We start from the raw sequence: 14,161 nt of genomic DNA, 5'->3' as shown, positions 1-14,161 counted from the left end.
GGTCTCCCACGTTTCTTTTTTAATTTTTATTTTATTTTATTTTATCTTATTTTAATTTAGAGAGAGACAAAGACAGCGTGAGCAGGGGAGGGGCAGAGACAGAGAGGGAGACAAGAATGTGAAGCAGGCTCCACATGACAGGCTCCCCTGACACAGGGCTTGAACTCACGAAACTGTGAGGTCATGACCTGAACCGAAGTCGGACACTTAACCTACTAAGCCATCCAGGCACCCCTCCCACATTTATTTTTTATGCTAGAATATAGTTTTTGATGGAAATAGTGGACTGAAAACAGGAGTCAACAAGACATTGAATCGGAGGTGGGAAGGGACCAGTATGATCAGTCAAGCTAACTGCTTCACACTATGCTTATGGAAACTATAAGCTCTGAAAGATCACACAGCTAGTGACAGAACTGAGACTAAAACTGACACGCTCAAGTGCATTATTTCTTCCTTAATGTATATTTTCTAGTTCTACTTTTCTTTGGTTATTTAGAAAATTACACCATTTACATCACGCAATGGGTCAAATATTTCTTTGTTTTGTTTCTTGAACAAAGGGTCTTTTATCATCCTTAGCTTTTACTGCACATCTCAGCTCAGGCCTTTCAGCCTTCCTGATTATTATTCTAAACCCAAAAAGGATCATGCTATTCTTATTTATCTTTATGTGCCTTTCTGTCAATAAACTGTACATGTAAATAATATTCCTGGTAAAATTAAACTGAAGTATGAAATATCCCATTTCTATCATTTATACAAAGTACTTTAAAAATCTGTGCTAGAAAAAAAATTAAGAGCATTCTCATTAAAATCTTAATTTGTCATCATTAACACATTAGCTGATATCAAATTATCTAATTTTTAAATTATGAAAAATTTTAAATGTCAAAAAGGTACAGTTAGGTAATATAACATTCATGTCCCTCTATCCAGTGACATGTCAAATCCTAACATTTTTACCTGTTCCACATTTGTTAAAGAAATAGATATTATCGAAACTGTTAAGCCCTCCTCTGTAACCTCCCTCTTCTGCTCCCCTCTCCCCTTCCTCTTCTATGGTAAGCACTACCATGTATTTGGTGTTTATGATTCTAATGCAGATTTCACATTATTGCTACATAAGTAGTCATCTATAAATAACGTATTGAGGTATTTTGCATGTTTTCAAACTCTATACATATTATTCTGCAATAAACTATTTTCACACGACATTATAACTGAAATTTATACAACTTAATACATGTAACATAATTCGGGGGTTGGCAAATTTCAGTTAAGGGCCAATTAGTAAATTATTTTAGGCTTTGTGGATGATACAGTCTTCATCACAACTACGACTTTCTGCTGGGGCAGTACAAAAGCAGCCATAGACAACAGGTGAATGTTATAGCATGGGTGTGAGGCAATAAAACTGATTTATAAAAACAAGTGGCAAGCTAGATTTGCCAATCTCTGCTCCAGTTAACCCACTTTCAGTGCTTTGTGGAACTCTACTGCATAAATTTACCGTAATTTACCAGCCTCCTGCTTATGAACATTTAGATTGTTTCCACTTCCACCTACAAACACATAATTTACAAACAATGAGTCTTCTTAATTATTTCCTTGTGCATGTGTGTGATTCTCTAGGGGCCACATCTAGGAACAGAAGTTTTAATTTTGCTAGTTATAAAATTGCTCTGCAAAGTGGTTGAATCAATTTATACTTCAACCAGCGTGTATGAAAGCGTCCTTTCCCACACCTTTGCAAATACCATTTGTTGTGAGGCTTTTCTGCTTTTGTCAATTTGGTGTGAAACGACTGCCTCATCATTTTAATTCCTTTGGCTATTAGAGATGGTTAGCATCTTTTATAAGCTTATCAGTGATTTAGGTTTCTGTATCTGCAATCTACCTGCACATACCATCTTTCCAGCTTTCCACTGGCTTGTCTTTTTATTTATTTTTATTTATTTATTTATTTTTTTTTTTTTTGACGTTTATTTATTTTTGAGACAGAGAGAGACAGAGCATGAACAGGGGAGAAGCAGAGAGAGAGGGAGACACAGAATTTGAAACAGGCTCCAGGCTCTGAGCTGTCAGCACAGAGCCCGATGCGGGGCTCGAACTCACGGACCGTGAGATCATGACCTGAGCCGAAGTCGGACGCTCAACCGACCAAGCCACCCAGGCGCCCCCTGGCTTGTCTTTTTATTGATAGAATGTTCAAAATATTAATCTTCTTCAGTTATACAGGTGATGAGTATCTTCCAGTTTGTGGCTGTTTTTTCACTTTGGTATGGTTTTTTCTATGGTATCTTTTTAAAAAAAATTTTTTTTTAATGTTTATTTATTTTTGACAGAGAGAGAAAGAGCATGAACAGGGGAGGGGCAGAGAGAGAGGGAGACACAGAATCCGAAGCAGGCCCCAGGCTCTGAGCCATCAGCACAGAGCCCAACGCGAGGCTCGAACTCACAGACCGTGAGATCATGAACTGAGCTGAAGTGGGACACTCAACCAACTGAGCCATCCAGGCGCCCCTCTATGGTATCTTTTACTATTCAAACTTTTATGTTTTCATATTAACTATATTGGTATTTTCCCTCATGACTGGTGCTGTGACTTGAGAAATCTTTCCCTGCTCCAAATGTACACATTTTATATATATATTTAAATGTTTCAGTTTTGCTTTTCTCATTTAGACTTAAGAATTTTTTTAATGTTTATTTTTGAGAGAGAGAGAGAGAGGGAGGGAGGGAGGGAGGAAGAGAGAGAGGGAGGGGAGGGGTGGGGGAGTGGCAAAGAGAGGAAGACACAGAATCTGAAGCAGGCTCCAGGTTCCAAGCTGTCAGCACAGAGCCCGACGCGGGGCTCGAATCCACGCACCGTGAGATCATGACCTGAGCCGAAGTCGGACGCTTAACTGAGTCACCCAGGTGCCCCTCTCCTTTAGACTTTTAATTAAGCTGGAATTCAGCTTTGTGCATGTAATAAGGTATGAATTGAATTGTATTTTTTTCCATATGAGTGAGCTGTCCAAGCAACATTTATTAAGAATAATCCATCTTGGGGTGCCTGGGTGGCTTAGTCGGTTAAGCATCCAATTCTTGGTTTCAGGTCAGGCCATGATCTCACAGTTTGTGAGTTCGAGCTCCATGTGGGGCTCTGTGCTAGCAGCATGGAGCCTGCTTGGGATTCTGTCTCCCTCTCTGTCCCTCCCCTCAGCCCTCTCTCTCTCAAAAAAAAAATAAATAAATAAAAATAAAAAAAAGGAATAATCCATCTTTTCCTCACTAATCTGTAATGTAACTTTTGTATCTCAAACTTCAGTTGGTGCTTTCTATTTTTCTAGTTTTTTTTTTTCTTCTTTATACCTGTACTAATAATTGCTTTACTGTTTCAATTACTAGAGCATTACAGGTCTTAATATCTGATAGGGCAATTGTTTCCAATTTCTTCCAATTTTTCTTAGTACTCTTGGCTTTTCAGAAGAACTTTAATATCAACTTTTCAAGTTTCCTCAAAAAACACATTTGGTTTTGATTCAAAACACAATGCATTTATGGATACACTTGGGGGAGAAATGGCACTGGGTTTCCCTATCTATAAACATAGTTGTACCTCTCCATTTTTATAATTTTCTCCATGAAAATTTCTTCTAGGTATTAGTTTTCATTGCTATTTTGACTAACATTTTGTAGTTGCTTAGAGAGTAAAATACCACTGATGTGTCTCTTGTAGCCTTGCTGAAGCCTTCTTAATTCTCCTAATAGTTTGCTGGTTCTCCTGGATTTTCTCTGTAGACTATTCTACTGCCTTCAAATAGAGTCAGTTCAGTCTTTTCTCTTCAGTAATTATAACTCTTATTTCTTTTTTCTTAATGAAATGGCTAGGTCCGCCACTACTATTGTGTTGAACAGAAATATGGTTAGCAGACATCTGTGCCTTTTTCTTGAATTTACTGGGAATATTTTTGGAAGTTTGATCATTATGTATGATACTTGCCATAGGGTTTTTATTAATTCCCTCAAGTTAGGAAAATTCCCTTCTGGTTTGTTTTTGTACTGGATGTTAGATTTTACTGTAAGAATTTTCTTGGCATCTGAGATGATCATATAGTTTTAAAATATTTAAACCTTTAGGCTTAATTTGGTATTACATTAATCTTCCCGATGTTGAACCATACTTACATTCCTAGGATAAATCCTATTAAAATTTTTTTTCTTCACCTCTACTGTATTGATATATACACTTTTTCCCCCCCATGTTCTGTCATTATTGGGATTTTACTTAAAAGTTAAATCAATCTCATATTAAGGACCTGTTGCTTTTCTTCCTTTTATAATTTCTGAAAAATTTCATTTACAATAAGAATCATCTATTCCTTGAAGTGCTGATAATATGTGAGTAAAAAAATCTGAGCCTGATGTCATTCAAAAGGTATCATTTTGACTACTATATTTTATTTATTTAGGTTTATTATTTCTTTGTGAATCTATTTGGTAATTAAATTTTTCTGCAGAATTAGATTTAAAAAGGTATTAGCAGAAATTAAAAATATATTCTCTTACATATTTTAAATATCTGTCATTTTCAATTATGCCCATTTTTATTATTTATTTTATTAAAATGGTTTACTGCTACCTTTTCACTTTTTTCCTTGGTCAGGCCTGCTCTATAAAATTTTATAAAAATTGTTCCTACAAAATTTTTGTTTTCAAAAAAACAGGTTTTGCTTTTACTGATGTGTTCTATATATTTTTTTCCACCTCAGTAATTTGTGCATTATTTACTTCTACTTTGAGATTCTGTACCTAGCTTCTTGAAAGGAATTCTCAATTTCTCATTCTTAAATTTTTTATTACTGTATTTAAAGCTGTAATTTTCTCTTTACCTCTTACTTTATTTGTAACCCACACATTTGACATACAATACATTTTGCTATATAATACCTTTACAACAAATTTAGAGTTTCCATTTTGATTTCCTCTTTAACTTCTAGGGAAAGCTTTTCATGTTTCTATATATTTACCTCTTTTTAAGACAAAAAATTTTTTTTAATGTTTATTTATTTTTGAGAGAGAGAGAGACAGAGCACAAGTCAGGGAGGAGCAGAGAGAGAGAGGGAGACACAGAATCTGAAGCAGGCTCCAGGCTCTGAGCTATCAGCACAGAGCCCGATGTGGGGCTTGAACTCACCAACAGCGAAATCATGACCTGAGCTGAAGTCGGACACTCAACCAACTGAGCCACCCAGGTACCCCATAAACCATACTTTTTATAGTTCTAATTTAATTGTACAGTGGCCAGAGAATATGCTCTGCATGATATGGAATCTTTCAAATTTGCTAAGATTTCCTTTATGACCTAGTACACAAATTTTGCGAATGTTGCATATGTATTGAAAAATAATATACTACTTCTATTTGTTGTGTACAGGTTTCCATATACACTACATGAAGCTTATTACTTTTATTGTTCAAATCTACCATATATACTTATTAATACTGGTCTGCTTGATCTAGCAGTAAATCCAATTTATTATGGATTTGCTTACTAATCTTTAGTCTGTTCAACCCATCAGGTTTTGATGAAGGCAGTTAAAAATACTCCATTATAACTGTTCATCTGCCAACTTCTCATACTTTTACAAGTTTTTTCTTAATAGATTTTGAGCACATAGGATGGCTCATTAGTGATTTTTACCCTACTTAAGCTTTGTGCCTTAAATTCTATTGTATTTGGTACTTATGTAGCTGCTTTTTGTTGTTGATATCTGCTTGGTATGTCTATTTCCATCCTAATATTTCAACTTTTTTGAATAGTTTTGTTCTAGGCATATATCCTCTGTGGATGCAAATTATAACGTTGCACATTCCATTTCTTAAATTTCTCTTGTGCTCTTTTCCAAGTTTTAAGCTTCTTAGGTCTATTTTCCTTCCTTCTTAATGCAACCCACTGGAATTACAAAGCTTAGCTATGTACTGCAAGTGAACTAGGAGGGTACAATTCTAAAATGCAAAACTCTTTAAAAGGAAACTGCTGTTCCCTGGAAAACAAATTTACCAATGACAATTGAATGCACTGGAAACTGAGAGCATTTGTGTAAATATGAATCTATGGTTTACTCTTGGGCCTTTAGTGAAGCAGGCTTTATCTGAGTAATTAAAATATCTCCTTTCCTTGGAATAAAAGTGTCCTGTATAATCTCTAGTTTGCCTAATAACTTGATAAAAATAATCTATAATTTTCATTATTAATAATTGAGTAATTTCTTCTATTAACTATTAGGCTCATTTTCTTTTTTTTCTGTGAAAGCCCACCGAATTGTGGGTCAAGGAGTAGAAAATCAGGCAGCAGTCTTTCTAATGTAGGAGTTGCAGATTACTCAAAAAAAGAAATGAGTATATGAATATACTCTGGTCAACTGTGTGTCTTTAGGGATTTCTAGAAAAGTATAAAATTTCTCAAGTGTACTACAGTTCTTTCTTAAATTGTTTAAAAGCATCACTAAGTTCTTATATAATTCTGGGAGAGCTGTTAAAAACCCTCCTTAGACAAGAAAGAAATCAAGCCAAAACTCCACATGCTTTGAATATATTCATTTTTCTCCCCAGACTGGGAGAAAACACAGGTTCCACAGTCATTATTTTAAAAAGAATGCCATGATTTAAACTTAATTTTCACAAAATTAGATTTAAATTAGGGTTTAGCAGACTAAATTGTAATACTTTTCTACCTGGAATAGGTCCATATATTATATTCAACTGAATTATAAAACATTTGGTTTCTGAGAAGAAAAAGAACATATAAACTATTGCATAAAAACTAAATTACAAACTTAAATAGTACTTGTATTTACTAATAATTTTTTAAAAACTTTCTTTCAAAAAAAAAGTAAAAAAGTGAAAAATTTCATTGTAGTTTAAGGATTTCAGTGTCCTTGCTGAGTTACAGGATAAAGAAAAGTATGTCTCCAGCAAAGCAGGAGATGTTATCTGTCAGCCCTTTTGCTTTATTGTCAACAAAGGTAACTTAAAGGTATGGTCATAAATTAAAAGATTTGAAGAAACCCTTCTGTACTAATACTTTCAAGGAGATTTAGAGGACTTAATACCCCTTAGTAAAATATGAAAACTTACATTTTGATCTCTTTTCCTTTAATATATCTAATGTAAAACACAAACTATTTATTTTATTTATTTTTAATTTTTTTTTTTTAACGTTTATTTATTTTTGAGACAGAGAGAGACAGAGCATGAATGGGGAAGGGTCAGAGACAGAAGAAGACACAGAATCCGAAACAGGCTCCAGGCTCCAAGCTGTCAGCACAGATCCCGAGGCGGGGCTTGAACCCACGGACTGCGAGATCATGACCTGAGCCGAAGTCGGATGCTCAACTGACTGAGCCACCCAGGCGCCCCGATACAAACTATTTATTTTAGTAAATGCAAGACTTTTTTTCTGCCTCCAAAAGCCTAAATTAAATGGAACCTCCTGAACAATACAGGTTATGCTGTTACCGCTACAAAGATTTAGGATTATTTAAACGAACACTGGTGAACAATTAAATCGAGTTGTGATTAAACAGCTAGTGTTTATATACTGGTTTTCATAAACCTCAGACAATACTGCAAATTAGGTGACTTTACTGAATACTCTTAGGTTACCTGATAAAGTTTCAATAATCTGTAGTTTCCTTAAGAAACTATATATATATATATATATATATATCCTTCAGAATACTCCGATTAAGATGGTGAAATCAATGTGTACTTTTTTTTTTTAAAGGATGGGGTTTTTTAAAATGTTTATTTATTTCTTTATTTTTAATGTTTATTTATTTTTTGTAAGAGTGTGAGTAGGGGAGGGGCAGAGAGTGAGGGAGACACAGAATCTGAAGCAGGCTCCCGGCTCTGAGCTGTTAGCACACGCGGGGCTCGAACTCAGGAACCATGAGATCATAGCCTTAGCCAAAGTCAAATGCTTAACTGACTGAACCACCCAGGCGCCCCTCAATGTGTACATAAAAAAAAAAATTTTTTTTTAAGTTTATTTGAGAGACAGAGGGAGGGGAAGGAAGGGAGGGAGGGGAAGGAAGGGAGGGAGGGAGGGAGGGAGGGAGAGAGAGAGGGAGAGAGAGAGGGAGAGAGAGAGAAAACAAGTAGGGGAGGGAGGGGGGAGAGAAAGAGAGAGAGAGAGAGGGAGAGAAAGAGAGAACAAGTAGGGGAGGGGCAGAGAGAGATGGAGAGAGAGAATCCAAAGCAAGCTGCCCAACTCAGGCTCGATCTCACAAACTGTGAGATCATGACCTGAGCCGAAATCAAGAGTTGGATGCTTAACCAACTGAGCCACCCAGGCACCCCTCAATAGGGGCTTTTAAACATACTTTAAAATCAGAGTTTCAAAACTTTAATACTGTCATTAAACATACTGTTTGATATATTAAAACATATATATTAAAGTATAAAGTTTAAAAACACTTAGAGGAGGGAACCTGATTAACTCAGAGACACAAAATTAAGCCTCTGAGTATGCACTCCATTCTCAAGGGTAGTAAAATGTGCTTTGCCTGCTGTATGTTCTGTCCAGGTGGTAGTAATCACTGCCCTCATTAAAGCACATTTTCTTTTCAAAGAACTGTTTACATTTATGAATATACTGACTTTATGTTTTCGTGACTATGTAGTGCCATAAAATGAGATGAGACGGTCATTTCTGGAGGAGCTAACATTCTAATGTTATTAATTATTAATAATTAATTTATTAATAATTGAAATGATTATTTCTATTACTCTGGCTAATGAAATAGCAAGGTTAGGTCATTTCTCATCCTATCTTTGCTGTTCTCTTTATCTTACCAATTAGCCAGTCTCCTCTACCAACTCTTTCAGACTTTGTCCTTCAGAACCAGGCTCCATGTCCATGGCCTACACTGGCAGGATACCTTTTGTACCCTGACTGGCTTTAGCCTTTCCTAGATGGCCACTTGGCAGCACCAAAGAATAGACCTTCTTACCTTACTTGCATAACCACAGCTTGCCTCACACACACACGGGATTCTACAAACAATAAAAAGTAATGAGCATGCTCTAAATTTTCTAAAATGTCAGCAAAACACTTCAAACAAATTGCAAAATTTGTAAAGTCCTTAAGACTTATCAATGTCTTCACTGCCCACAGCACAGATAGGAAAATATCCAAATAATTCTGAAAAATAAAGTAACCCAAAGTAACATAATTCAACTGAAGTGCCCAGACACAATGTCTATAGCTTATATGATGGTGAGATCTGTAATTTGGTCTCTTTCTTCATGAAATATTAATGGTAGGCCAATAAAATTTCTGTAACTTCCTCACTGGCCACCTCAGGCCCAACACTGATGTGCTCGATAGCTTTGTGTTTGATTATTTCAAAGCCCAAATCAAGTCTGTCAAACCATTCTTATCACAGCTGTGTGTCTTCTCTACTAAAAAAACCAAAACAGTGGCGCCTGGGTGGCTCAATTGATCAAATGTCCAACTCTTGATTTCGGCTCAGGCCATGATCTCACACGGTTTATGAGTACAAGCCCTGCGTCGGGCTCTGTGCTGATAATGCAGAGCCTGCTTGGGATTCTCTCTCTTTCCCTTTCTCTCTCAAAATAAATAAACTTAAAAAAACAAAACCAAAAAACCCAGATGTCCTCAGCACTACATTTAGTGACTATCCCTGGATTATTTTACCATGCTAACAAGGAAACTGTATTATTAGAACTTCGTGTTTACAATCATACCATAGGCAGCACAAAAAAGTGGCCTTTAAAAATTACAATGCAACTTTGTTTCTAGGGGAAATATCCCTCTTTAAGAAAGAAGGAACTTACAAAGACACCTATTTGTAGAACCTGTGCCTATCTCTGGTTACTATATGATTGGCCTGTCTGTAACTATAAAGGCTGTATCATTCTTTCTATGCACTGTATCCTAAATCTCCCTCCCTAGGGAAAAGTATGACCACATTCATGTAAACAAAATGTAATGCTTCTGGGTGATAACACTCCCATCAGATGTGGGACTATATCAAATGGATTTAAAACATTGTGTAAGGTATTAGAGAGATGTGAAAGTCTTTCAGTGGAACAGTAAAGCTTATAAAATGGTGCATACTTTTGACGCTACAGGTAATGCACTACAACTATTTTCACCTGGATACTGAGCAGTAAACACTGGGTATACACCGTAAAAATATGAAGAATGTATAAGAAGGGTTGTCATATAGATCTAAATTTAGGAAAAAATTGTTGCCTAAGAGGCCGCAAAGAGAACTGAAGATAGTAAACATTACATGCTTCACATTCTCTTTGCTGCAATTCTCTGTGCGCCTTTTCTCTCTGTTCCATATCATAAAGTTTGAAGCTTCTCAAAGCTGTTTTTACCTCCCTCATGGTATTAAGTAATGGAATTCCAGAGCTTAACCCTGCAAGCTCAAGCACTCCTGACTGAAGTATATGCCTACATCAGTCATTAAACATGTTTTCCTTTCCCATATTGTCATCTAGTTTAAATTCCACATTAAAATTTTTTTAAAAACCTCTCTGACCTCAGCCTCAGTAATTTCTTACTTGACACATCTCCAAAGGCAAGGGAATTAAAAGCAAAAATGAACTATTGGCGCGTCATCAAGATAAAAAGCTTCTGCACTGCAAAGGAAACAATCAACAAAACTAAAAGGCAACCGACGGAATGGGAAAAGACATTTGCAAATGACATATCGGACAAAGGGCTAGTATCCAAAATCTATGAAGAACTCACCAAACTCCACACCCGAAAAACAAATAATCCAGTGAAGAAATGGGAAGACATGAACAGACACGTTTCTAAAGAAGACATCCAGATGGACAACAGGCACATGAAAAGATGCTCAACGTCACTCCTCATCAGGGAAATACAAATCAAAACCACACTGAGATACCACCTCACACCAGTCAGAGTGGCTAAAATGAACAAATCAGGAGACTATAGATGCTGGAGAGGATGTGGAGAAATGGGAACCCTCTTGCACGGTTGGTGGGAATGCAAACTGGTACAGCCACTCTGGAAAACAGTGTGGAGGTTCTTCAACAAATTAAAAATAGATCTACCCTATGACCCAGCAATAGCACTGCTAGGAATTTACCCAAGGGATACATGAGTGCTGATGTATAGGGGCACTTGTACCCCAATGTTTATAGCAGCACTTTCAACAATAGCCAAATTATGGAAAGAGCCTAAATGTCCATCAACTGATGAATGGATAAAGAAGTTCTGGTTTATATATACAATGGAATACTACTTGGCAATGAGAAAGAATGAAATATGGCCTTTAGCAGCAATGTGGATGGAACTGGAGAGTGTTATGCTAAGTGAAATAAGCCATACAGAGAAAGACAGATACCATATGTTTTCACTCTTATGTGGATCCTGAGAAACTTAACAGAAGACTATGGGGGAGGGGAAGGGGAAAAAAAAAGTTATAAAGAGGGAAGGAGGCAAACCATAAGAGACTCTTAAAAAACTGAGAATAAACTGAGGGTTGATGGGGGGGGGGGTGGGAGGGAGGGGAAAGTGGGTGATGGGCATTGAGGACACCTGTTGGGATGAGCACTGGGTGTTGTATGGAAACTAATTTGACAATAAATTTCATATTAAAAAAAATTTTTAAGCACTTTTTATGACATTTTTGTTTTTTATCAATACATTCACTGTCATGTTTTTCAATTTTTGGGGTCACCACTGCTTTCTGTATCCCACTACTTTCTTAAGGGTTCAATTTCCTTCTTCCTAGAGAATACCCTTTAGAAGTTTTTCAAAAAGAAGGTCTTAGAGAAGTATGTTTTCCTGGTCTTTCAATGATAATGTCTATTTTGTCCATAGTCTTGAGTGCATTTAGCTGGATATAAAATTCTAGATTGACAGGTTTTCTTCTTTAGAACTATAGCATTTCACCACTATCTTCTGGTATCTGTCAACTGTTAGAAATTGGCTAACAAACAGCTGTTCCTTTCTAGTATATTTGTCTTTTTTTTTTTTCCCCCCTTTAGTGGTTTTTGAGGTTGTCTCTTTTTCTCTGCAGTTATAGCATGATGTACTGAAGTATTATCTGTAGCACACATTTAATCTTCGAACTTGGTATTCCCTTTAATTCTTTTCAATATACTTTTCCCTCTATTTTGTTCTTTAATAGTTGCTGAAATTTCTCAGTCAACCACACATTGCTCTCAACTGCTCTTTCACATTAACAAGCTAAAAAACCCTGTCTCTGTGTCTTCTGGGTAAACTTAACATTACCTAACATTCATTAGTTCTCTTTTCATCTATGTTCAATCTATAGTTTAATTCTGTATGTTCTGCTTTGGTTTTGATGATCACATCTTTCATTTCTAAGTCTCTCAGTTGTCATATTGAACCATTCTGTTTCATTTCTGCCTGTTTCAGTTTCACAATTTTTTATTTAGTCTCAATGGATGCTATATAATCAATTATCTCTTTGATTATCCAAAACATGTATTTTTAAAGTCATGATCAGGCTGTGTATCTGGAATAAATACACGTGTATCCCAACAGTTGATTTGGTTGGTGGTATTTCCTAGTATTGAATTTCTTTATAAATTTTGTGAATCATATTGTAATTTAATTGTAATTTATCAGAGATTTGAATGAGAAGCTTTTGTTTTGGAATGTTTGTTTACTTTCCCTTCTTTCTCTGTACATCCTTTCTTGTCTAGGAGTTTTCCATTTGATTCCATGAGGGTCCCTGGAACCAAGTCTGGAAAAAGTCTTAAGATGAATTCTTGGAGCAACTATTTTATTAGTATATTGAAGATATCACATATTTAGTCACAAAACTAGCAGACATAAAGCTTGACACAAATCTGTGTCTTTGTTATCCCTAGACCCAGAGTCTCCTATGAATCCACTGCCCTTGGCAGAATACTATTAATATTTTGTCTTAGCTTCTTTTTAAAAGAAGGTAAATTTCAACCTCAGTCCCTGGCTTCAAGCAGTGAATCTGGCTCCGGCCCCTGGTCCCACATGAAACATATCTGGTGTCTACCACTTGTAGTCAAACTCCTTATAGCCAAACTCCTAATACAATTATCATTGCATTTGTAGTCAAATGCTCTACCCCTGAGCTATACCCCCCTTAGCATTGCATTTGAATAAAATTTACTTATTAAGCTGTACAAATAAGATTACAGAGAATGTTTAAACACCTTATTTGTACCTAAGGGACAAACTAATTACAAAATATTATCTTCAATAATGCAAATTAAATCCTAACTTGAGGTTCAAAATATATGCACTTGAAAGTAATTAAAATGCAAAATAAGCCTACAAAACAGAAAATGCAGAACTTCTTTCACTTCTAAAATCAAATTAGTCTTACTTGTGGAAGGAAGACACAAGATTCTCAAACTAATACTTACCAGCTTTAACCAAAAATAAACATTTCTATTAAACTTAAAAACAAGATCAGCTAAATAGAAAAAAAGACGAGTACTTATGCTTAGTGAAAAAGAAAAATTTGTACCTTTTCACTTGTTAAAAATTTTGCAAAATACACATGTTCTCCTCCTGCTTTTAATTCTTCCATCTTTTTCCTGGAGGCCTGAGTATCATCTAATTTATAACTCTTAAAAACAGCTAGAACTTCTTCAGAATACTGCAAAGTAAAAATACCAATTAGTTTTATTTGGCATTGTGGCCCAATAATTTTTTAAGTGCTTTTCTATATCAAAACACCTAGAATTTACTCACAGTTAGCCATGAATGCATATTGTAAAGCATATTAAACAAGAAAAACCATGGCGGGAAAATGGGAGTAAAACTACTTGTTATGAGATTTCATGGTATTGTAAAAGTTGGGATAAACCCTCTACTCCTTAAGAAATATCATTTCTTATATAGTTTGTGTAAGGGGCAAATAGAGAAAGTAATGCTTTGAGATTATACAGAAATTTACCATTGAAATTAGCTGTTTAACCAGCTGTGGAAAACATTCAAGCATTTCTTGTGCTAAAATGCTGTGACCAAATAAGACAATGATGTTGAACCCTATCTAGTAACAATTCCAGATGATTTCTCACTCACCACTTAATCTGAACACACACCATGCCACTTTTAAGAGCTATGCATTCACCTTGGATTTTGACT

At 35.7% G+C, this 14,161-nt stretch overlaps 1 protein-coding gene across 1 annotated transcript in view; it reads right to left on the bottom strand.

Moving 5' to 3' along the window:
- THOC1 (THO complex subunit 1) overlaps positions 1 to 14,161 on the bottom strand; it is a 59,922-nt gene that overhangs the window by 14,712 nt on the left and 31,049 nt on the right. The window contains exon 11 of the mRNA XM_078435385.2: positions 13,539 to 13,670. Coding sequence (XP_078291511.1) covers positions 13,539 to 13,670 — 132 coding nt within the window. The remainder of the gene's footprint in view (positions 1 to 13,538; positions 13,671 to 14,161) is intronic.

Source organism: Panthera onca, chromosome D3 (genome assembly GCF_046562875.1).
Source record: "Panthera onca isolate mPanOnc1 chromosome D3, mPanOnc1 haplotype 2, whole genome shotgun sequence".
NCBI classification, from domain to species: domain Eukaryota; kingdom Metazoa; phylum Chordata; class Mammalia; order Carnivora; family Felidae; genus Panthera; species Panthera onca.
This window is presented reverse-complemented; position numbering and strand designations above follow the sequence as displayed.